General features: G+C 36.0%; 1 protein-coding gene across 8 annotated transcripts in view; it reads right to left on the reverse strand.

The window, feature by feature from the left end:
• Positions 1-1029: 1029 nt before the first annotated feature.
• The window catches only part of LOC112978752 (ATP/GTP binding carboxypeptidase 1), a 72098-nt gene continuing 46273 nt past the window's right edge, over positions 1030-26854 (reverse strand). For 7 of the 8 annotated variants that reach the window (XM_026092431.2, XM_064502374.1, XM_064502370.1 and 4 more), the window contains 8 exons: positions 26063-26207; positions 25047-25200; positions 24095-24275; positions 23464-23593; positions 22965-23096; positions 21195-21371; positions 16029-16189; positions 1030-1744 (listed from right to left, as the gene is read on the reverse strand). In XM_026092431.2, coding sequence (XP_025948216.1) covers positions 1567-1744; positions 16029-16189; positions 21195-21371; positions 22965-23096; positions 23464-23593; positions 24095-24275; positions 25047-25200; positions 26063-26207 — 1258 coding nt within the window. In that variant the 3' untranslated portion in view covers positions 1030-1566. Of the gene's footprint in view, positions 1745-16028; positions 16190-17675; positions 17819-21194; positions 21372-22964; positions 23097-23463; positions 23594-24094; positions 24276-25046; positions 25201-26062; positions 26208-26854 lie in introns of those variants that run through there. The other variant, XR_010386247.1, reaches the window with a different exon arrangement.

Consider the following 26854-nt stretch of genomic DNA (forward strand, 5'->3'; position numbering starts at 1 on the left):
AGAAGCCAAAAATCCTACTCCAATTTCCAAATCAACATGGTAAGTCCATCAATCAGGCAGCATCCACCAATGCTGCCTTTGAACCAGCAGTTACGTGGTGAAAGACCATCTCCCCATTGAAAATCACTGACAAATGTAGTTCTCTTGAATTTTTTTTTTAGTCCTTCTACACAAGGCACCCTTCCCCTCCAAAAATAACATTTGATTTGCAGCAGTAAGCATACACAAAGTTCTCATCAGTTAAAAACCTGCTATAACTTAGAAGCATTATTCTTCATGCTTTTGAGGCCCTTGCACATGCAACAGAAAATGAATGCCAGAATTAGGTCACATCAAGTAAAAATAAATTTGGAAATACATTTTTCACAGCAAAACATGTCAGTTCTGTAAACAATGGGGTGCAACTTCACTTCTGCATTAGATCTTATTGTAAGCAGAGACAAGGGGGAATAAGAATTGGTAGATGACAAAAGACAACAAAAAAGGGTAAAACCCACACCATGACAGTTTGACTTTAAACATGGAGGACACAGAATAATTCAGGCTGCATGGGACCTTGGGAAGTTATCTAGTCCAACCTCCTGCTCAAAGCAGTGTCAATACTGAATTCAGATGAGGTAAAAGATGTTTAAACCAAAATGGACCTTCCCTCTTAAAGCATTTAAATTGGATATACAGTTAATGAGGCCCAAGTAAATTGAACTCTTTTTAACTATGTGCACGTTGGACAAGAAAAACTGAACTGAGTAGCTAAACATACATACAATGTATGTATCTAACCTCTTCTTATAGCCACGTTCACTTAAAAAAGTTCATATTAAACAGTGGCTTAGGTGATGCATTCCTTCCTCACAAGAGATGGCTGTATTATGTGGAAGAGTTTTTATACAAATGTATAATTCTTCTAAGCATAGCCTGTTGCTGGTCTGTGTGCAGAACTCCTGAACTGTGAACAGACATTACATATTTTCACTTAATACTGTTGTAAAACCATATAATCCTCAGAGAAGCAAGAAACAAGTGCAACAATTCATACATCACTTTTTCATTTTTAATTTAGTAATTGTTAAATGGTTTCAGAGCAGGCACTACATTATTTCAAACACAATCAAATATCTTTAACATAATTTTGAAAAATAACCTCTTCATCTCAGTACACACACACGCATACACACACACATTAATTTAAAAAAATCTGTACATACGTATTTTCCAGGAAGCAACTCAACTGTACCACAAAGAATTAGCTTCTGCACTCTCACACACCACAAGTTATAATCCATTTGTTGATAACAGAATTAAAGGACACAAAATGCCATGCAATGCTATTCAGTAGAAAATGAACTGGTAAAGAATTTTATTTATTCAGTGCTAAGGGAAAGTGCAGAATTCCTTAAATAAAACAAAGGCCAATTTATCATAGATCAGAAACATTTATTGTCCCTGAACTAGACAGGCCCCAGTTATGTGCATCTCCTAAGCCAATTCTCTTGATAGACAAGAGTGAGGAAGTATGACTCTGAAAACCCAAGGTACTTTATTATTATTACTGGCTGCAAAGATGGTTCAAGAAAGGAGTGTCCTTGTTGATTCTGAGTCTGAAAGTCCATCTTCTTGATTAGTGGCCTCATAATCACCTGCATTATCAGCTAATTCAATGTCTTGGTCATCATTGCTCTCTGCGCTGTAATCAACTTCTTCAAGGAAGCGAGGCTCATCTTCATCCAAAACATATGTGGTGGGGCTATAACGAACAAGAAGCTGCATGAATCATTTTAAAAGGTTTACTCTGAGCACTACATTCAGACTATGGAATTTCCCTGTCCTGACATACAATAATCCAAAAAATGATCTCAGGAAAGGAGCAGTTTACCTGAAATAAGTATTGATTTTTTTAATTGCATGTAAAACAACTGAGAGACGAAAGCGCATTTGTAAGACCTTGAACTAATTAGTCAATCATACACAACTCAATGTCCAATTATGACATAAATTAACTACACTTTATGGACCCACAGTAATGGCCTGTAAGTAGTTCATATAATCACGGTAGTGTCAGAAGTGTTGCAGAAGGATACAAATACATAAAGAAACAGCTATTGCTCCTAGGTTTAAGCAAGCTAAAAACCAGATCAACATCTAAAAATTCAGGTAGGACTTTTTATTTTACTAAAACACACATTTTACTAGAGAGCACTGTGAGTGATTCAACTGTGCACAACAGAGGTGATAAAATCACGTTTTTGTCTACAACTAATGTTAAGTTCCCATATGGTTCATATCAGGTCCTCATATACTTGCATGCAGTTAATGCTCAAAAATTACAGGTTAAACCCGGCAACCCAGAAGTAGTAGATTTAAGGAACTGAGCTATTGGTCACAGAATGGTCTATAGCGTCTGTGCCCTTAACCAACAGCATCCAAGACTAACAGATATTAACACCATTAGGTTAACTGCAAAAAGGTTAAAATACACTTTTTTGAACGTCTCACCTTCTTAAGAAGCAGAAAAATAAAGACCAATGTGTTTTCCATGCATCGTTTTACTACTCTCCCTTGCGACATAAAAAGCTATCTGCTTAAAAGCACTAAGTACTTCTAAATATTTCATAAGTAGTTTTGAATTCAGATGAGGTTTTTGTAATGCACTCATTTTAATTGATAATCAAATCATACAGAACTCCTACAAAAACAGTCAGAGTGTTCTGTTTGTTGAGAAAGATCAGATACTTGAATAAATGTTTAGGTATTAATTTTGATGAATTTCATCTCAAGGTATGGAACAGCCTATCCTGGCTATGTCTTTATAGTTGAATAAGATTAATCACTACTTCTTTCTAAAGGTCTTTTTAAGAGCTTCAGTGGACCACCTGAATCTGCAAAGCAGTCTATTCAGTACTAATAAATTGCACACTATTCTGCCCCCATCTGTAACTTCAATGACATGCAAATGTTTTGTGCAGTTAGCAACTGATTCACATATTGGGACAGCAATAGATTGGAAAAAATTATTAGTCCTAAGTGTTTTTTTGGTTTTTTTTTGTTTTTGGTTTTTTTTTTTAAAGAAAGAATGAAGATAGAAGGATGAGGAAAGTAACCAACATCTTTACTAATAAGCCTCTTTCATTTTATGGGTGGGGAAATCATGATACCACGTGGATACATGTTTTGCACAAAGAAGCTGTGGTAGAACCAGCCAAAGAAAATAAGCTCCCACGTTGTGATGCCTTCTGCCCTAGCAAGTCACTACCTGCCAACACTTCTCTAAATATAGGAAAACACAGAGTTGAAAATTTTCATTTATTTAAAAAACAAGTGAAAGGAAGTCTGCCAAACGCATCTCATGGCAACAAATACCCAGCTTTTTCTGCAACTTCTGCCTCTAATCGCTTAACACAAATATTGATTTGTTAGGTTTCGTAAACAAGGAATCCACACTGCAACTGCAGGATAGACTGTGTAATTCAATTTACAGGAAATAGAGCCATTAAATCTGAAAGTTGCCCCAGTATTAACTAATAATTCTGAAAACTGAAACAGAAAACGAGAATGAGCTGTGTCAATGACAAATATTTTATGAGCCATTGACAGTGGGATGTTAATGCGTAAGAGATGCATTACTGTAGGCACTTATAAAAAATAATGATAGTGAGGTATAACACACAATAGGAAAGCTCTTCAAAATATCTACATATATATTTTTTAATAAGTACCATGATTTGGAAATTAAACTCACATGGTTAATCCAGTAAAAGAAGAAAAATAAAAAAAGCAACCAACAAAAGCTATGCAAGCAGAAAGCACAGAACTGGAGAGTTAAGCAAACCATCTAGTTCAGTATATATAAAATGGCTTCCCAGTTCACAGAATATGTTCTATTTTAGATTATAAAACACATACGTACACATATCTATCTAAGGCACTGTAACATACACAAAGTACTATCGCTGCAGTATTTTAAACTTCATTTTAGATTAGCTACAAATAAATTACCGTAAAAGCAAGCTGAGCTTCAACAGGATTTAAAAAACAAGGAAAATCGTGAAGCACCCAAGCTTTTAACTTAGAAATTCAGCCAACATGCACAGTCTTAAAGCTGCCGTGTCCAACGTAACACACGAGGTACAGCATTTTAGACATTTGCTACTGCACACGTACATTCAAAATTCACATCAAAAGCAGAGGGTTGTTTTTAGTTGACATTTCTCCATTTAATAAATTAAAATCTACTTTATAATTTATTCTGTCTATTCAAGAAAAGCACCGGTACCAGTAGAATAGATGCACAGATCTTAATTCTCAGAACTACGTAATACCTTTAACATAAGCACTAGCTCTGAAATCTGCCTGATAATGTTAGCTTTCTACCGTCATCTACAACACAAGGTGCCACCACTTCCCCATGATTTACTATTGAAATTAAGTATTAGGATTATCTTTCAATTTATTAAGATGAGTTTTTCATTTTCCCCCCTCTTGAGTTTTTATTCCTCACACAATAGTACCTGAATACTCCCTACATTCAGTGGAAAACCCTGTGCTGCACATCACTCTCACATATATGTGCTTTCTCATGGCTTGTTTTCTTTTGATGTAGCAAATTTTAACCTTGGATATTTAACTTTATAGCAACGTTACTCTGTAGGGTACCATGAATTTGCAAAGTATAGTTATTACTTCACTGTTTTACTGAGGCTGGGTCACCAGTAATGCAGAAATCCAAACACCTGAAAAAAAACCCTACTGTTTAATCAAACTCTTTATTTGCCTCCCTGCTGCTCTCCCCCGCCCCCCCCCCCCACCCCAATCTTGTGACAATATATTTTTAGCTGCCATCATGCTGATTCTATGGGTTTTAATTTCCTAACTTTTCCCTCGGGCTGTTTCTAATTAGCTTACTCAATAATCCCTCTTCCTCCACCCCTACACCTCCTGCTCTCCTTTTTTAAAGGAAACCATTATTTTTCCTCAGGTTAGGAGACGCTGTTCATCACACGACTACAGTTTGTGATGTAATGGATGTCATAATTTGTGTATTTTCTTTACAGTCATGGCTATTAAAATATAATGCTCTCTGCAAAACTTCAGTTTTCATATATTTTATTTAGGTAACATTTTATGGGTAAAAGGATGAACTTCTAAATGTGAATTAGTATACCTGATACCATATTGTGGTCCTCGCATCTACAAAGCACTAATGCTTTCTAAGAATACTCCTTTCACCGAAATATACATATGTATGTGTATGTGTGTATATATGTATATGCATGTAAGAAATCCCCATCTCCTGTCATTTAAAGCATTCAATTTAGAAATGAATATTACTTATTAAAACAAGATCTCATTTTAATTAAAAAAGTCAGTATCTCACTGTTTTTTTTAAATTTAAATTAATGCTCTGAACATACTCAAAAATAAACCCAGTCACTAATACAATAGATGTTTTTCCAGCTGAAATTTTGTTTTTGTCCTTCAAAAGCTATACTTAGATTTTTAATTATCCATATGAGTCAATTATGGGGAAATTAGTCCATAAGCCAGACACAACCAATACCAGTTTCAAGCCTGCAGAGATAAGCAGTTTTCTGAGACTATGAGGAAAGACTATATTTACAAACTTCAGAAGAAAAACAAAATTAAGAAATACTTTCTGCCAAACTATGGAGAGTTGCAGCTGCTTGGGGAGTTGGGAAAGGAAGGAAAGAAAATCTGAAGTAGTAATGACTCCTTTTAAAATTGTGTTACCAGGGGAGGGAAAATGAGGTGAAAAATAATCAGGAAATTTCACGAAAGAATCATTTCTCCATACTTTTGCTTTTAATTTCCCCTTAGGGTCTATATTGTCTGTTAGGGATCAGCAAAGCCTCTGCAGTAGGCACTATCATCGCACATGCAGCTACATTTGCTGTCCCCTTAAGGAGCTCTTCACCTGTGTGTTTTTACCAAGTAGTAGGATATTTCCTAAAGGGAATTTCCAAGGCCAAAGAGGAAGAGTTACACGTCAGACTCCTTTCCAAGCAATAAGCTGAGTATCCAAATACCATTTATGCTTTGTTTTCTAAAATCCTGATTATTAATGTTATGTAATTTCATTCCATGGCCGAAGAAACTGTAATCTCAACACTCTGTGGCATTGCCCCAAAATACCTTTTGTGAAACTCAAAACTAGACTAAATTAGTCACATTGAACAATCATTGACTGCAGCACTTTAAACATCAGTAATTGCATCATTGTAACAAAAGCATGAAAGTGATATGAAGAATAATTAACTATTAATACACTACTATTTCTGGTTTTTTTTGTTTTGTTTTTTTTTTTTTAAAGCTTACTACTTCCCCACTGCATCCTGGAGAAGACAAACAATTTTGAACTAAGCTACTTTTTTTGTATTAGAAAAACTGGAACAAAAGCAGAGAGAGAACCCTGCACTGTCTCAATAAATTGGCTTCCGTAACCCTGAAATTATCTGTACTCTGTTTCTATAGCCTACAGAGAGTTAAAAGCTAGATAACACCAATGCCAAAGGAGGGTCTTGGCACTCTCCTCCTACAACTGCCACTAGGCCCATCAGTGAAATCCCAGGTATCATCTTCAACAGCTTTGCCTTCCAACCTTCTGAAAAGGACACAGGAAAATAGGACAAAAGTTGCAGTGTAAGATGCCTTCTTTTTAATTAAATTGTGTTCCTAAGATACTGGAAGGCCAAGAAAAGGTTAACAGATGTCAGCCTGGCATGCTGCAGAAAGGTGGGAAGAAAAACTTCCAGTCCCCTTAATCTGTGAGCAGAAGTATGCAAACATCTGGGCAAAGTTTAAGAGTAAGTTTAAGAGTAAATAAGGTGGAGAGAGTAAATAAGAGAGTAGGTCAAATCCAGTTTCCTTCTGGCAGCCCAGGAAGAGACCCACTGCAAGAAGGTCCTAGTCCAGTTCTCCCTTGCATGGACCCCTCATTCTTTCCCCCTACCAGTCAGATGTATTTTCTCAAATGGTGAGACCATAAGTGCAGGAAATGAGTTTTGCAGCAGTTTTTTTCTTTCTCATATCTCCTTTTGGCAGTCTACCTTTTTTATCATTCCCTAGATATGCCAGGTTCCAAAAGCTCAGTATGCTTCTCTGTTATAATTAAATTAAGTTTATAAACAAAAATACACTATGTCCTAGAACGTACCAATGAACCTTTAAAAAAGAAAAAGCAAATAAAGGACTGGAATTTCCAAAAAGAGGTCAAGTTAGCAGGTAAAAGATAATTCCAGTAAGTCCTAGTAGTTATGACTAGTCATGTGTTTTTATTTCATTGCATACAGTCTCTATCAAACCTGTCAGCATAACAACTATAATTCTTACTACAAGATCAATATTACATTTAGTCTAATCTTTTCCATTTGGAAATGGAGGAAAACATTGGCAAATGGTTTCAAAATAATTAAAGAAAAATAAAGTGTTTAATTCATCACTTAAAATGTTAAAGTGCACTGCCAGAGGGAAATAAATCTACCTACTGCTTTATTTTTCTTAAGTCAAGTATGTTTCAGACATGGTTCAAAATGAACTCAAGGAATCTGAGACTACATCTAATGAAATATTGGAAGTATATTTCAAAATATTAACAGTTACTTGGTCAGTTTAAGTACAGCTAGTAAAACCAGAGAGTCTGAGAAACCCTCAAAAGCATTTGCAAAATTAAGAATGATGCCTCTGAAACTTTTTTTTTTTTTTTTTTTTAACTCCAAAGCATTAAAAATTATGTTTTTAAAAAAGCAACATCAGTAACATCCAAAAATATAGAGGAAGTAACTATGATCTTATTCATTGCTCTAACTGGGACACATAACAGTCTTGTAAAAACTACTCATATTTCTATTTATGAATTTCTTACCCGAATTTTCTGTAGGTAGTTTCTCTTCTCATTCCTCACAGTAAGTAATGAGCAGTGAAAAACAGACATACAAGGAAAGCATAAGCAGTATTTTTATTATAGGAAAATAATTGGTATGGAAGTCTCCCCATATAAAGCAAGAAATTGTGTGATAATCCTCTGACCAATGACTACCTTTGAAGTGGAATAGAAATTAGCTTTATAAGTTTTACTCAGTAGAGGCTCACTGTATATTTCTAGCACCCAGGTGAATAGATGCCTAATAAATCGGCTGGTACAGATTTTTACCACCTTGAGAAACTCCAGTCTCAGCACTGTGGATGCAAGGTGTGGATCAAAGGGCAAACAACCTACCTCCTCCACATATTTGACATGAAGGCTTCAGGAGGTGTCAATAAAAATTACTAATTTTTAAAGTACTAAGGAGTAGAACAAAATTACAGGAAATCTACTTCCCATTAATTATGAAGAGAGGGACTTATTTTGAACAGAAAGGTAGCCAGATCCATAGAGGGGGAAAATAACCCTACCAAACAAACCCTTTTCCTCAAAGCAGTAGTATGGCTTGTTAAAGCCAGGGAGCCCAAATCCTCTGCGCTTCAGGGGTAACAGTTGCCAGAAATACCAGTCCGTATTTCACTACTGCGGACCTGGAAAGGGGGGAAAGGAGCCCTCAAGACTTTGCCAACCTTCATTAGAAATGTCACTAAGAACTGGAACCCATTGAACCTCTGGAAATTAGTCTGAGCCTTCTAGTCAACTATTCAGAGCATCTCTCACACCTCCAAAACTGGAGGGGGGCGGGGGGGGGGGGGGAACCCACCACTCTATGAACAGCAACATATTGAGGCAGTGTCCAGAATTCTTTTTCACCTTGAAACAGAAATATAAGATAACCCTGAAAACTTATTCAGTGATCTCAAAACACTGCTTATGTAGAAAAATATGTGAAAGGCTAGTGGAGAATCCATGCTGAATCTCACTTTCCTTCTTCAGCTGTTAATATTTGAATATTCCTCATCCAGGAGAGGAGCTCCCACTTGATACAATCCAGATTTTTTTTGGAGGGGTAAATATCTCATCCTTAGCTAGCCATTAAGCCCTTCTCAAGTACCTCCTGAGACAGCAGAAAGACGCTTTTAGGAGGATATATTAAAAAAGACACTTTTATTAAAATTTATTTAAAATAATATCTAGAATAGAGGCATCTGCTATTTCCCTTGTCCCTTAAAAAAGTTAACCTTTAACCCTACTCTGTTTTACAGTATGTTTCAGCTCTGAACACCAGCCAGCCCCTAAAAGGTGAGGAATATGAGACTTCCTTTGGGAGTACCATCATTGGTAAACCATGTGGATTTCTGAAGTTTCTGCTGAGACATGTGGCAAGTGCTATAAAAGCCAGGAAACTGGGACCCCCCAAGGATATTTAGTCTGGTTGTCATATAGGCGTTTTTCTCCAGAAGCAGAAAATTGCTTTGCTCTAGACAGACTTCTCCAAGTGAACAAGACAGAAAATCCGGTGGCCTGAGATGTATGGCACAACTCAAGCTTCTGAGACCTCAGAAACAAAAAGGTGTCAGTACAGTTATCTTGATAAATTCCTACTACTATGAAGACACACTGGCATCCTCCTGTTTTGGAAGGGTACCCAAATTATTGGCTTAAAAAATTCTAGTCATACTGCTCTAGATTTACTGAAAGAGCATTTTGACACACTAAGTATTATTTACTTTAATATTTTCCAATGTTTTTTACTGGAGATGATCACTTAGGTGACTTTGGTTAAACAGATCTGTTTTGATACATCAATAGGTTCAATCGAATCAGTGGACACATATAAGGCTGCTATGGTTACATATAAAGTCCAAGAAAAAAAAAGTCACACTTGACAAAAAAGGGACTGTGAGATACTGGGTGTATTATGGTAGTGACAGAGACAACAGGAGTTTGAGCTTTTCCCTGAAAGATGCCCCCTGTCCAGTTAAGTGTCCGATTCTGCTCCCGGTTTTTAGTAAAAAGCATTGCCTTTGAATTCAGTGAAATGAGCCCCTGTACGAACAATCATGAGTACCAAATCACTTTTCAGATGGATTCAGAATGTATACAGAGTCAGATACAAATACACAACTTACTTCAGTCTTAATGCCACATTTTAAAGATCAGTTGTTGGAACTTACACATCTAATTTTTAGTGTTATTAAAATCGATCTACATTTATTATATTTAAGAAACAAAGCCACCAGACATTAGAAAAAAATCTAAAACACTGCCAACAGATTTCTCCAATAAAGTCTAATACTAGTTACATGAATGCTTCTCCATCACAAAAATTTTGACGTTGCATGTGCTCACCGCCCAGTCTGGCTCTTTCTAAACTGTCCTCGTTTCTTCAGTGCAGAAGCATTTGGCTATGATCTTTCATGATCTCTAGTTGTGTAACACTCAAAGGTCATGGGCAGGGAAAATTTTTTTCATATCATTTTTGTACAAGCATTCAGTTTCAAGCGTTACTGAAGTTATTCAGTGATCTCTCTCCAGCTTAAAACTTTGGTTTAAAATACAATCAGTTTTGAATTTTCATGACTTGGTCCTTTAGGATAGAGTATGAAACTTGCCAGCACAAATAGCTTCTGAGCTGATTATATTACGGAAAAAATCCTCACGTTAAGCCTACCAATGAAAAACTGGTCCTTAATGAACAACCACAAACCACAGCTCACCCTTATCTCTGTGTGACATTCCATAAAAGAGCTTGGTCATAATCAGTTTAAAGTAAAGTTCAGCTCCAGTGATCGAGTTAGAAAAGTCTTTTAAAAGAATTTCAACAGACCTTTAAAGCATAAGCATTAATCAATGTTACCTTTAATGCTGTGAAATAGTATTTTATAAGCCACTATCTAAACCAATTATTTTGCCAGGCAAGAGTTCTTCTCATCACAAACACCTGTCCTATTCCTAGGCCAATTAAATTACATTATTAATCTTCCACATAGGTACCCAAATCCTAGTATCATCACAAGCCTCAGGATAGTAAGAGATGCTCACATACTCCCTATTCATCTTTGCTTTACAGCCTTGGACGTCTTGCTAACCGCTTTCTCTTTTATGAGGAAGCCCAGCTTGCTACCTCCCATAACAACTTAAAGTTACCATTACAGCATCAGCATAATGAGTTTTAGTAATGAAGACAACATTTTTCCATGGAATAACTAAAAAACCAATAGGTATGTAAAATCTCAGTAAAGACCATGTAATTCTAGCTTGGAGTAATATAGATGCAGTCAGGTACAAGAGGAAGATGTAGCATTGACATTTTCTAGATACCTTAGAATAACATCAGTGAAGAGTAAGATTTATGACCTGATTTTTCAAGAACCATTTTGAGTTCCAGCGTAAGGAAAAATTAATCTACATTTCAGTAGCAAAAGTGAATGGTCAACTAAGTTCCGTGCAATGCTTTTCCTACTGGAGACAAATGGGAGATAGTGGGACTTGCCAACCATCTGGTATGCGTTACTTAGGGTGTTATCGGATCTTTTGCATTTTTATGGTTATGTTACAACTTAAATAATTCTGTATTTTCAGTATAACTGATTTCTGGAATACATTACATAACACAGAACGGCCTTGACATTGAAAAGCTGAGACAAATACTTGTTATGTGGAAGGCTTTTAGCTAAACTTATTATTGCTGTCATATTTCCTCCACAAATTTAAAACACATGCTTCATATACAAACAGTGTGCAAAAGCAACAGGTGCTTACCAGTTTGGAAACTGGAATCTTAATGATGAAATTTCTCTTACATTCAAAGTAGCTGCAGTGTGATTATTTATTAATGTGTGAAAAATTGATACCAAATATTCTTTCAAAAAAGTATGAAACACATGAATTGCTGCATTTACTGCAGCAATAAAAATTAAGTGAACAAAAGGGAAAAACATTCCAAGCTGTTGTATTTGGGTAAGCGATACTAAATCCAAATGGCACACAATCTGAAATTTGTGGTATTCTCCTTAGAGAGGAAAAAATGCAGCTGTTAAGGAGAACATCAGTGTAACACATCATAATACAATTTAGGATCCAAAGTAAAAACAAATCATTGCACACAAGGTCATCCAAACTATACTTGTAACCTATGTAAAGCCTGTGAGGTTGCCTAAGTTCTCATTTAATAAGGATAGAGGAGCTAGAATACATTTAACTTGGCATATCTCCAATACTTCATTTCAGTAACTATTATGATAATCCACAGACTAAATGAATTATTAAAAACAGCTTGGTAAACTCCTTGCCAGTAATTGGGTGAGTACATGTCATATTTACATAATGATTTTTTTCCATGGTTACTGAGATTTCAGATGTCCTGCACTTAAACTGAAGCTTATCACTAACATAAGCGTACCCAGTAATAATTAACAATTAAAATGAAGTTATAAAGGCCCCTCCATCAAGAACAACATAAATGGAGTAGGAAATTCAGTCCACAACTTTTCTGAAGCACAACCACTAACTTCATCTGTGAACTGGGATGTTAGCCTTCTCTAAAAAGATAACATAAAATACATATTCTGCATCTGAGGCAGCAGTGAATATAAAGTTGCAGAGAAATCTGTGGCTATCTTCCAATGCTCTCCTGAGGATTAATCATTTACAACCATATCTTAATTCAAAATACAGTAATATTTCAAAGAGCGAGATTTTACACTGAAGCTTAGTCCTAACAAAATTGACAATAACATAACGCTTCTGCATAGGGTCTCGTTATATAGCACTTCTAGATAGCGAAAATAATATGCAGTCTCATTAACATATAATATTACCTGCAAATGAAATAAGTAAACCTATTTTTGAGAGTATGTGCTCAAGGGTAATAATGTGAGAAACCTCACAAGTCATAAAATAAGTATTACATATCAGTATTAAATGATGAAGTTCAGCACGCTGAACTAACGGACATAAGGAACTTGGGAGGCCATCCACAATAGCTGTGAAGTCAGATTGCCTTAATGCCAGTCCACATTTATGGAAGAACAGATACTCATAAAAATGTTAAAGCATATATGGCAGAAACACCAAAGAAAGGGTTTCAGGGATTAGGAACTTGGCTGTAAAAGTTCTGAAAAAATCAGACTGTGATTTTGGAACATTGCATTTTGATTATCTAAGTTAGCACTCTAATTTAGAGACATGCTAGCATACAGCATCTTTTGAGGCCAGACTTAGAGATACTCTTCCTTTTAAAGGGGAGATGCAAAGCCACTCTCAACTATTTGATATTTATGGATAATTATTTCTAGCCTGTTACTTACTGAAGAAGTTCCACACTTCCACTTTGTCTACCTCTGTGTGTAAAGCCAACTCAACTATTCCCACTGCCATTCTGGGCTAAAGTTTGTCTACATTATTCTCAATCTCCTATGGAAACTCTGCAACTTCCCCAGATGATCTATTCCAGAACTTCATTTTTGCTTACCACACACAGTTTTTTCCTAATGTCAAGGTCGACTTATCCTTGCAATTTAAGGCCATTACTTATGGTCCTATCTACCCTGGAGAGGCAACAAGTTCCTTGCATCTGTCTCTAAATATTCAAAGGCGGCTATCATGTTCTTTCTTCCTCCATCTCCTAGTTTTTCCTCTTCCTTTTGATTAAGGCTTTGTGAGAAAAATAATCAAACTATTTCCTTTTATTTGCTGTAGCGTGACTTCGTGTGTAATAAAGATTGAATTGCACCTGGTGATTTCCCTCAAGAGCTTTGCAGCGTAAAGCATTCCCCCCACCTTGCTTGCAATCCTTACATATATACCTATTTGGGATGTGCTACAGAATTTGTTTCAAGGACCTAGACAACGCTTCCTCAGCAGTTAACGCTTTTACCTTGTCAAGTTTTGGGTTCTTTTGCCAAAACTTACATTTCATCCTAAAGAACAAATGAAATTTCTATCAGACAGATTCTCGTCTTTTTAACAACCACCCTGACTAGATTATGTTTAGATGATACACATCTGCACATCTGGCCACACATACAGAACAATACACAAGCAATGCAATCTTTTCCTTAATCTGCCCTCTGTCCATGAGACAAATCCTACTGAATCTGTTTTTCTCACCCAAAAGTTTAGGGCAAGAGAGCTGCTTTCCACAGTGACATGATGATCAACAACCTGAACCCCTAGGGTAACAAGGGAGGGAACATTTCCTGAGCTGCCTGCACGGCTGCTCTGTAAGCTACAAAAAAGGACACACGAGACTTTCTAGGGGAATGTAAAGAGTTGTATTAGCTTACTCTAAAGACCAACAAGATTTTTAACCAACGCAAGAAATCACAGAAAGAGTTCAAGACCATTCAAAGTTTCTTCCCCACTTTATTTAAATACACTATAGAGATTACTGAAACATGGTTTTATACCTGCAAAAACAAGGACACTAATCAATTTTTTTCCTTGTCAAACTACCTCCTACAAGGCTCACAGTAATTCATACACCATACAAGTGAGAACTTAGAGCAACACACTGAAGATTAATACTACAAACGTTGAACACCGCTCTCTGCTGCTGGTGGTGTTTCAGCACTGATGTTGTGGCGGTACAGTAAGCAACAGCAAGGCATTCTTATTAAATTAAATTAAATTCGATTAAAATGCTGTGTTTAGTCCACAGCAGAGATATCAGCCTGAAGCCATCCCAACAGTTTTAGAGCATTGTTGGCTTTTTTCAGCGTCTGCTGCTAGACTTCCTCCCAGTGAACCATTCCAACTCACTCTTCAGAGGAAGGCTTACCCACTGGTGGGAGAGGGGTACTCCAGAGTCTCTCACATCGTATCTCTTCCAGGAGTCTTTAACTCAGCCTGATCTAGGCTGAGTCAGAAAAGCTGATCTGATGGTGGCAGTTCAGCAGCTAGCTGCCACACTAATGCTGCACTGACGAGCAAATGGTACTGGGGGATCCAGGCATCCAGCACCTTCAATCCAAGGCATCTACACGCTGCAGCTACCTTTCATATACTTTTCACCACATCCTTCAGATGCTCTCACTGTTACTTCCTTTTACCGTGCACTTTTTATTATTAAAACTGTATATGCTAAGCATTTTCTCAGGCTCCAGTTATTCCCAGCACTCCACATTCTGGTGACACTTCATGTGCTTAAATACTGGAACTGAAGACCTTCTCCCTCCTTCCACAGGGTACCACAGATGTCCTCCCACACCTCTGCTAGTATTCATGGTCTACAGACTAGCTAACTGCTCAACAGTCTAGCACCTAATTGAAAGTTTTAGTCCCAAGCACCTGATTACTTGAGTTGTGCAGATACAACAATAAATTTTTTTTTTTTTTTGGATTCTCAGTATTGCTACATTTTCAGTTGTAAGTACACCAGGCAATAACATATCCTAATGTGTAAACCTTCCTCTCTTCTACTCTTCTCTTTAATACTGAAATACGTAATTCTTAGTTTATCACTAACCAGCTTTTCAGAAAAAGAAACTTGTACATTTGAATTAATGTTTCCTGTGCATCTCCAGTTACCATGTGCATGCGGATATCGAATCATTACTTAGGGAATGGAAACATAATTCTACAAGCCTATCTGGAGCTTTAAGAATTTGGCAATTTAATAAGCTAGCTACTGAGCAGATACAACATATTTCTTTGTGACCGTGACATTATTTCATGTATTTAAATTCTTAAATGTTGTTATATATTTGTACCAGGAATAGGGGGATTGGGGAAAGGTTTGGAAGAAAAACTTAGTTCTCTCAGTAATTTTCAACTTATATAATTTAAATCTAAATAAATTTTTAACATTGTAGCTAGTAATTAAAAAAAAATGTTCCCAGAAAAAAAAAAAAAAACCTGAGCACTACTGAGTTTTACTGGACATAGCAACTCCCTGATAACATTAAAATTCAAAATCTTTATACCAGCAACAAACGTAACTTACAGTCTAGCTCAGTATTACTGTTTTCTCTAAATCTGAAGCAAACAGAATCATCAAGATCAGTTTCCAGTACTTAAATTCCTGTTACCCTAGTACATCATGATACATAAACATCATTTCTGATGAAGTGGAAGAACATTTGAGTGAATCTTTACCTCATTTTAGAGACTGTCCAAAAATAAAGTAAATACAAAAACTGTGTACTACCTTGTCACTTTACAGCTTGACTCAATCAGCTCATTTTCAATATCCAACAGACTAGAAGGCAGATTGTACTCCAAAGGTGAGGCCAGTCTTTTTAAACGCAGTAAGCCAACACAGAACTTGGCTCCCATCTCCTCCAGTTCTCTTGTCCCTATCTGCAATCCCTAATTTAAAAATAAAATTTAAAAAGATAAAATAGGTACATATAGATGGACCCACACGTACTACAGTATTATACACATTCCAATATTTTTTTATTACACTTTTGCTCTAAAGACAGAACAAGTAAGAATTGTAGAATAAATGCTTAGCAAGAGTATTAAAAAAACCCAGAGAATAACAATTTGATTCCTCTAAGATAGAACAGACGTTGCTGGAAGCTTCAACATTTCTTCCAAGCTTCTTGGTCTATACTTCTAGCATATGAATATCAACAGGACTTACACAGTTGCGTTGGAAGACAGAAACCAGGGATTACCTCTAACTTTAAAAGTCTAACAATTAAAAAAAGAAAAAAAGAGACACAAAATTCACCAGTGGGATGTAACACACTATGAAATATAAAATTATTCAACAGAAAGACCTGTCAGAATAAAACTTCACATTGTAGGTGTGATCAAGTTCACTGACATTTTAAGACATAAATAAGACAATTTAAGGCAATAAAGTTACTCCCTGTCAAAAGTCATCTCTTCCCCTCCTGTAAGTTAAAGGTTATATATGTTAATTCTGAAAGCGTTTGCTCACACATTTAGTCACTAAAAAAGACAAAAATAAATAAGTTATCCCATCCTAAAGCTGTCTTCTATCTTGAATAAGATAGTAAGACATTTTCCTCTATATAACACATTTAGGAAGTGGAACATATCCATTATTCTCTAAGTTTAGAAATGTGACAAAGACTCCCATCAGATAATTATATACATTTAATTTAATCAACAGTACAGTATATAAGGAGAGAGCATCTGACCCCATCTCATTTATGAAGTTGGAATGATATTCCAGAATGGCTCTCAACAATTACCTAATTGGCTAGTACTGACTGTATAAACAATAATAAATTCAATGTCATACCCCCCCTCCCAAAAAAAAAAAAAACCACACACACACTTCTGGATCTCAGGAGAATCTGAAAATTTGTTTCTTCTAAATCTTTTAAGGGAAAGGGTCGTTATAAAAAGGAGCTTTGACAAAACAAGCAGGGAAGCAGAAGAATCAGAAAACGGTGGCAAGCTAAGTCATCCAGTAAGAATACACACAAAGCAAAAAGAAAAGGGTAGGCACTTTTTTGCCTACAAGCTAAAAAAACCATACACACAAGCTCTGTATGTTGCCACACTGATGCTGTATGTTAAAATGCAAAGTTCAAAAGTGCCACGTTGCTCCAAAATGGTAGTCTGCAGCATTCTTCATGTGCTCCTGTTTTGAACATACGCAAACATAATAAATGGGAAGTTTCATTTTCTTTTTCTTGTGAGTTCTCTTTTTCTCAGTAATCTTCACAAATAAGGCCATTTCAGTAACAAGAAAGCTAAAGTTGTATTCACTATACTAGACAGTGCCATCCTCCAGCCAAATGCTACAGAAACCTCCTACTAGTGAACAAGAATTGGATAGTTGAGTATTATTCTTAATAGTAATACTACTTACCTCTTTTATAGTGCTTTTGTGCTGTAGATTTCAAAGCACTTTATCAATAAAGGAAGAATTATCCTCACTTTACTGATGGAGAAATGCAGGCACAGAGGGTTGAAGCGATTTGCACAGTGTCTCACAGCATGTCACTGACCCCGCTGGGAACAGAAATCAATTCTCCTCACTCTCAGTGCAGTACCTTATCCACAGAGGCCAATTTTTTGTTTTTATTTTGTATTTGTTTGCACATCAGTAACATTCGAAGACCCCAGCCATAGCTGGGTCTCCACTACGCTAATCACAGGAAGACACAGTCCCTGCCCCAAAGAGATTAAAATAACATTAAGGACAAGAGGCAACAAATACGTGGAAGAGGAAGGAGAAGGGTAACAGTAATCTCACTGTTACACAGATTACTAATGCGTGTAATGTTGATTCAGAAACTTTTCCAATCATTGCCTACATCTGCTGCTGAAGAAGTTATCATTAGTTGGCAGATTCCTTACAGACAGTGTAAGAGTGGCTCTTAAGTAGGAAAAGGACAGAGTACAATATGAAAGAAAGTGCAAGGACAATTGTTAGAAAGATAAATAGCGTGTGCATATTCTATGGCTGCTACTTTCAGCACAGCAGAAAGAAGATATGTCTCTCTTGAGTTGTAACTGAATCGGATGGGAGATGGATAACTGCAAAATATCTTGAGGGCAAAGTCTGAACTTGCTACATTGAAGGGTCTATATGCCTGGGGTAGAAGACTATGCCAAAGTCTAGATTTGCTTCTGTCATTTCTTCGACTCACAATGCAGAATACAATACTACATGGCTGCCAAACACCAAACTTCTTAATCTGTTGTTATTCTTCCATCAAACAAATGTCCTACTTTGCATGAAGCAAGGGACACAAAGTTTGCTTCAGTTAATGAAATTGCATATTATTTCCTAAAGGGACTGAGGTGAAGTTCATTTTCTCTGAATTCTTCATTGTACTTCTCTTCTCGATCTTCTGAATAGCAGCAATTGCTACCGTGGCCTATTCCGCTTCTTTAAGTGTTATAAACTTTGCTTTTAAGCCCAGGCATAGCTGTTTAAAGCACGTATAGAATTTTTGCTAGCTGAAATTTTGTAGTTCATTCCTTTTTCTTCACATTCTATACAATTAACTTTCTTCCAAGCAGTAACATTTTAGAGCACCAGCTGAAGTCTTCCTCACTCAGTACAACATGAAAATGGCTTTATACGAATAGTTCTTGATGCTGAACTTTGCTGCCTAAAAGCAAAGATTCAATACATGCAGAAGGACTGTTACCTCAAGCTGAGAAGAATCTTCCTATAATATGTATTTAACACATTTTAAATGGCCATACTAAAATTTGCAGAAGTCACTGGGCAGTATCTGTGGCACTAATTCTCAATGCACAACAAAGACCTTGCAAAAGCAGCTGAAGTGAGATTGCTTCCAGAGAACTCTGTCACAAAGGATCCTAAATTCAGGGAAGAATTGTCAACTACAATTAAACAGCTTGCTTCCTTCCTGAACGTACTCTATCACCACCACTGTCCAAGTAAAATAAAATAAAAATGCTAAATTGATGTTTTGGTATTGTACCCAGCTTTGGCAGAGACTCATCATTTGTTTCACAATGAACAGACTTTTTGAGTAATCCTCTTCATGCTTTGATAGAATTTAGGATGATGCTAAGTCACAAGAAGAAAAGAAAAGCATTTCAGGCCTTTAGGCAACACATACTCTTGTGATCTGAACTATCATGTCATCTGAGGTGGGAAGTAGGAAGAGAGAGAATTTCTACAGTTTAATGCCCTGTGTTTTGAAAAAAACACCTATTTTGAAAGACATGAACAAGTTTATACCACAAGTTCATTCACAGAGTTGCTGGCCCCACTCCCTCCCTAGGAAAAAAGGCTGAATCTCTTTGACCTTCTCATTGGAGAAATTTTGCTTTTGTTCTATCAAGTGACCTTAGCTCTTCAGACGCATTTTCTTAATAAGACGATCATTACTACAGTGAAGAAATCATGAAGGTTTTTCCTGTATGTTCAGAGAATGGATAAGACCTTGCATACTGTTTGATTCCAAAGAAAATAAATGACAAAACAGCAATTGCACCTTGTCGACTAGTTTATGATGTGGGAGAACTCTTCCCTTTTAAGCAATTGATTTTTTTGACAGAATTCAGCTGTTTCTTCACCTCTTACTGAATGCTTGATCATAAGACTTTACAAGTTAAGCATCTTAAGTTTGTCCACAAACCATCTCAGTTCACCTTTCTGAAGAACTTTCTGTAGCAACACTGGTAAAGACATGAAAGTTGAAGTTTGCAAGAATATTCTGGATGTTTCAGATTAAGTGAATTGTATGAGTTACCATTTTTAAAAGTTCCATAATACCTACATCCAAGGAACAACTGAAATTAAAATGTAATATTCTGGAAGTGACAGTAAGAGGGATGCTTCTGTTGTTAACTGTCGGAATTAATTCATCCACCCAGTAGTTACAGACCTACTGAAATTCCTGCTAAAACATGTCTTCTACTGTCCAGAAAAGTAAGTGTGGGTGCTACAGCACATGGTAGTTACATATCTTGTTACACTTTTTTCTTTCTTCTTTTTTCTTCCTTTCCCCAGCCTTCTGGTCCTCATTTGGTTAAACGCCTTATTTGAGGCTTGTAGTCATTTTCTTGTTCAGCATGCCTAAACTTATTTTCAAGCAGAAGAAACTGCCACTTCCTCCATGAATGTTCACTTTACAAACTTGCTTCAATTTGTAGCTAAATTTAACACAATAACAGAAGTTGAAGATCCGATGTTTGGGTTCTTTTATTCCATTTTTTTCCTAGGAAGATTTTCCTTGTGAAGTAGGTTTCTTATTTAGCAGGAAAAAATACACAAGGCCACCTTTTGTTTTCAAATATCCAGCCTTGCTAACATGTTTTTGAAGAAGGTAATTTGAAAATAAATTCTGAGTCAAGAAGTGAAACAACTATAATGACTACTTAGAAATGTACAATTTGTAATGTTGGTAACCTGATATTAAAAGTGTTTTGATTTAAGCCTGTTTCTGCAACTAATTCTGAAAAGGATGTTACTAAATACCTGTTGAACCACCATGAATTGACATAGTGAAGTCTCAAGCTGCCACATATGAAGGAAACTTATTCTATTGCTTGCATGTATTACTGTCCAATTTTAATAATGTACTAGAAAGAACAGTTCTCTGACTTATTTTTAATACGTGCATTTGCATGTGTCATAAGCAAACATTAATAGTAGTCTTGTTAATACAGCCAAAAAGCATAACACATTATGCAGTGGTATTATTTTAAGTGACAGATGAAGACTGCAATGCAACCTATAATATTGCGCATAACATTAATTTCTAAAACTCCTAAGGTCTCTGTGTATTCCAGTGTTGTAGTGAAATAAACAAATACAAGCAAGCTGGATTATAGAACATGATACCAATGCAGATGGTAGAAATCACAGAACAAGAACCGTTCAAATGATACGGTTCCTTACCTTATATTTGCCCTGGTCACATCCACATAACGTGCTCTCCATTGTGTAGCTCCTTTGTACTCCTATCTCTCTCCAGACAACAACTCGTGCTGTTGATTCCTTGGACTTTTCCACCACAAAGCTGCAGCTGCCCATACAGAAGGCTGGGGCAGTCTGACTGAGGATCTTAGGGAGTGCCTGCAGGAGTGGTAATTTGAAAAAGACAGCAATTCTTTCATTTCATTTATGAAAAAAAAAAAAAAAAAAGCCACAAACTCCTATCAGAAAGTTTTGCTCAAGTTTGAATTTGAAGAATACTGAGAACACTTCTTCAGCTGGAGTTTTCAAAAGCCAGTGGGCTCAAGTGACAATAGGTTTGTCATTTCCTACCTGTTTAAATCCTCTTTTGTAGACCCAGTTGCTAAAAATGAAGCATTAGTCATGTGCATAAGAATCATGATACAAAAGAATTCTTCAAACAATTCCCACCCCCTAATTCATCCAGCTAATTTTGTTCAAATTAAGTATAATACGTATCCCATGTAATTAAGAGAACTGTAATTCAGACTTCATACTGGTTCAATAATCCAATTTGCAGACCTAATATACACAATATTTTATTAATACATAAAATTAATCCCTATTCAGCAGAGCATTAAGCACATACTTAATTTCAAGTAAATTATTCAATTAAAGTTCAATATAATTGTTCACATTACAGCTTTAGAAAATGACAAGAAACAGTTATGCAAATACACATATTATATGACTAATCTTAAATACCTTCATTACCTTCATTTTTGTTCAGCTTTTATTTGCACACGACCACTTTGAATTTACTATTTCAGTAGTACATGTACCATTATTAGCGTAAGCTTTCCCAGATATTTCAGTCCCCCTTTTCTGAAGCAAAAACATTTTCTCCCCCACAACACTTACTGTTTTTCGTATGTTATGGTAACGCAGGTGTAAGTGACAAGACCCCAGACAAGTAAGAAGCGCAGCAAGTGTGAATGACATCAGACTCAGTATCCAGGAAATTACACACAAAACACTCAAATAGTACAAGAATTATTTTAAAAAGTGGGGAAGATTTGAGAAAATTCTGAAAGCATCTATAACTCATTTACAGTTTTCAGATGCACAACAAGCCTTTTAACATGCATTTACATGGTTAATGAGTCTAACTGCATTCAAAAAGTGGGTCTGAGACACTAAGCTGCACAGACTTGCAACTGCCACAAGGCGGCGGTGAGGTTACATGGAAGCAACTTACACACAACCGGTATTTTATGAATTTTTAAAAGCTTATGCAATGCACTGGATGTTGTTTGTCCAAGTCTATCACACATGCATTAGGGGCACATGCATTAACTACACATCTTTTTAAGAGGATCCTTGCCTCTTCCCATACACAAAAACAAATGTTTCCCAGAGCAATTCAGTACTTTTTTTTTTTGGTTCTGGAATATCCTTTGCTGTGCTTAAATGATTCTTCTTTCTTTCATTGATTATAAATGCACAGAATTGTATTTCCCATGTATTCACTATAAGGGAATATTGACCACAAAGAGCATGCAATGGTACCAAAAAAGATGAATCACTACTAAGAGTAAGTTCTTAAGCTATGTTAGAGCAGTCTTTAAAGCTCTCAAAATATTTTGAAATACATTCATGAACTTGAGAGATCTTTCTAAATAAGCCTAGTTATGCTGTAAAGCCCCGTATGTGCATAGCACAAGTATATTCCAAATTCATGCCAGGTATCAAAGCTGCGACTGTCAAACTTACCCTGTAACCAGGGTCTTCAACCAGGTCACAAGAGGAGGCACTAACATTAGTGTGCCACATCGTCTCTTTGATGCTGCAGCCGTACATAAATACATTCTTTTTACGAGAATGACCATGATAATCACAGTAGACCTATAATAAATCATTCAGCAAAATGAAGCCAAGGCGTATCAACTTAATAGTAACATTAAAAAAAATCCTTATTTCTCATGCTATTACATTTATGTTTGCACTGTTAAAAGTTCCAAAGAATTAGGAAATAAGACTTATATGACTAACTCATGCAATAAGAGAATAAAATCAGATTCTTTTTTTAGTAAGGTTTAACCTTCTACCCTAACAACAGAAAAAAAGTTTAGTTTAAAGGTTTGCAGAAGACCAGCTCTCCAAGTCACATTTGTAAGTGTGATATAGTTTACAAGAACCTATTAAGAAGTTTACTTTACAGACTAGCTACATAGACAAAAAGATTCCGAATTGCTTACACGTACATACTCACCAGCGGTAAACGTTTTATGGAAGCCAGATATTGCAGTAAGCCCTTGGCATGGTAAATTGTGGGATGCAGATCTGGATTTGGATTTTGCCACTGTCTGTTTAAGTCCTCTCCACTTAAAGAGCAACGATGGCTATTGGGGGAAAGGAAAAAAGTGCATGAAAAAGTGTTTGTACCATCATGATAGCTCTGAAAAATTTTCCCTCCCTAATTCAAGTTTTGTTTGTCACCACTGCTTCTTTGGAAGAGTCCAATGAACTTGTTTGGCTTTTCTTTTTCTTTTTTATTTTAAAACAACTGTGCTCTCATATAACAATCTACACCTGCCCAAGACTGCAGTTCAGAGAGTCAATTAAAGTGCAATCTCAAATCACAGGAGAATGATTATCACCCTTAAGCAACTGAAAAGCTGTTTTTACAATGAACTCATGGAACAAAATTTCTGCCTTTAAAAAGCCAAAAAGCCCTGAGAAAGTAAGTCCCAGCAGTTCTGTAAGGATTTTTTTTAAAATATATATTGAGTATTGCAGTTATATGTTTTTAGGATTAGTTTTTTTGTTTGTTTGTTTTTAAACAACAGATGTGAAGACTTAGTATTAACAGCTTACACATTCGTAAGTAAACTTAAGCTTACTTTCCATTGATGACACCATCTGGATTGAGCATTGGAATAATTTTGAAAATATAAGATTCTCGTAAACTTTGGGCACTTGGATTATTGCTCATAAGATACTCCAGTGTTCCCTTCATAACCCAGCTTGCATTCGTCTCTCCAGGATGTACACGAGCAGATAAGAAAATATAAGGACGATTCCCTAAAAGGAGCATAAGAGTTAAAAAAATATGATTCAAGCTAGTTGAACAGTGTTTACAGAAGAGAGAAGCAATAGGCCGCTCCATTCAGTACAATGCAAAGTACAGGTTTTTTTTTCTCCAGTGCATTCACATAAATGGAGCATTCTTGATAGAACTCGTCAGAACATTTTTGTAAGGACTGCTAATTACACAAGCGTCTCAATGGAATTTTAAATTCAGTCTGAGACAGCTACATGGCAACAGCCAGCTCAAGATGGCAATTATAATGGGATATACTTTTACGGTTCTTTTTCAATAGACTAGAAAAATACTGGGGGAGCCAGGGGTGGAGGGGGCACCAAGAATGCTCTTACAGCAAAAGCACACTTCAAATCCCAGTAGCTGAGACATTCTCTCTATGGAAGATTTTTTTGACAAGCTGATTTCCTCAGCTTTTGGGCAGAAAAGTTACTCAAAAGTCAGGTTTTTTTCCCCTCCAAGAAGCATTATCAGCAAAATGTAACATACAGAAATATCTGGTAACTGATTTGATACGAAAAAGAAAAAAAAATTCAGACATAAATACCCAATGGTCTTACCCGACCATTACAAATACATTTTTTTAAATACAAAGGAAATCCCAAATACTAGCATCTTCTAGTCTCATGAAATTCATTAACCTTATTTTACATTGCTGTGCTTACAGTGCACAGCAGTTGACAGAATAAAAATTTTTCATTAAGAGCTGGTTTTGCATTATTTCCTGTTGATGACAAAGAAGTCATACTTACTGAACTGACAGATATGTTCATAGTAATTTGACTCCGGCATGGCTGTAATAGTGACTAACGGACAACTGTTGCCAGCTAGGGTGTCACAGAGAGCATCGTGCCGAAAATATATCTGTTGAGGATTGTGCATGGATTCCAATCTCTGTAGATGCATCTTCACCCCCAAAATAATAAAAAGATACTTCAAATCTTTTGTAATCATGTACAACAGTGTATTCTACAGATATTTTTTGTTGTTGTTGTTCTGAATAATGCTAAAGCGTCCATCATAATTTTGACCATGAAATATTATTCTCTGCATTTCTAGCCAACTGAATTTTTTTTTGTATGTTTTTACAACTGCTCTGAGGAAGATGAAAAGTGCAAAGGATAAGAGTTTCTTCATTTTCTACTAGATGATACTTCTTCCAGAAGTTTAGTAAATTAGTAAATTGCTTAATAAATAGCTTAATTCAACACTGGTATACACTAACCATTGAATCCTCAAGTATGGTTTTGCTACTACAACAAAAACAACCGCCAAATATTCTATCCAAATGTTTTCTTCAGTATTAAATGCTTCACAACACTCCTTTCGCCTAATTCATTATCCTAAAACTGTCTGTCTCTCTCTATAATCTTAAATATAATAGCTTAGGAAGGTCAGTTATGAACCGCTGTATGTAGATCAGTAGGATAAGAGTCATCTGACTCATGTAAAGATACTTCATTCAATTACTACACAATTTTCCAGCCAATTATGAATATAGTTGCAAGTCCTAAAAAAACCCAGATATACCATTTATCTTGAGAAAAAGTATCATTTTGTTTCCCAGGAACTGTTCTTTAGTACAAGCCACACCCCCTGTCATTCTACTTCAAGACTATATGAAAAATTCTCCATTTAAAGGAGCATTTTGGAAAAAAAAAAAAAAAAAAAAAGCGAGCAAAATTCACTTATGAGTACTTATTTTATGCATCACAAGTTCTCCAAAAGTAGAAATTGTTACCTATGTAATGGATCGTAATCTTCTCACCTTTAAGGTTGAGTATGTATATGGATAATGGTAAGCAAAATAGCAGACATCGTCCTTATGTTGGAAAGTCACCGTGAATGTAATTGTATAGTAAGATTTTCCCTTCTGACCCCCAGCAGCAATCGAACTTCTTGAAAAGTGATTCCTAATAGTAAAATGAAGGTAATAAACACATTCAAATAATTTATTTTTTCTATCACAGATTATTCCCAAACAGACATTTTAAGAGTTAGGAAGACTTTTAGTGATTGCATTTCTCTTCTGTGTGCATGCAAGTTAAATACTAAGTTCACTGGTTCCCACCATCTGTAAAGAAACTTTATGATAGCAGTGATATACATCCATTATGGGAGGAGGTGAGTAAGAGAAAAAAAATGAAGCAAACAACTGTTGACCAAGAATGGTAACAAATGGAAGAATAACTTCTCATCCTATGTTCTAGGATTGCTTTAAAATGATTGTACCACAGGATACAAAAGACTAGTCACAGGTATCACTCGATCAGTATTACTGCATGTCACCAATAACATTTTAAGTAAGTGCGCACATATACGTTCCATTAAACATTTCTGTAGAATAGAACGCAATTTCTGGCCAACATGAGTATACACGTAAACTACTTTAATGCTAGCAGAGTGATAACAAAATAGAAGTCTATGTATTTTGATCACTTCTGTTACTTCTCGATAGTAACTAAGGAAGAGTAATTAAGGAGAAAAACTGTGTTCACAACAGAACTAAAACACAAAAGCAAACATTTTTTGTCAGCAAAAATTCTATCTCACAGTCATC

Source organism: Dromaius novaehollandiae, chromosome Z (genome assembly GCF_036370855.1).
Source record: "Dromaius novaehollandiae isolate bDroNov1 chromosome Z, bDroNov1.hap1, whole genome shotgun sequence".
Lineage (NCBI taxonomy): Eukaryota > Metazoa > Chordata > Aves > Casuariiformes > Dromaiidae > Dromaius > Dromaius novaehollandiae.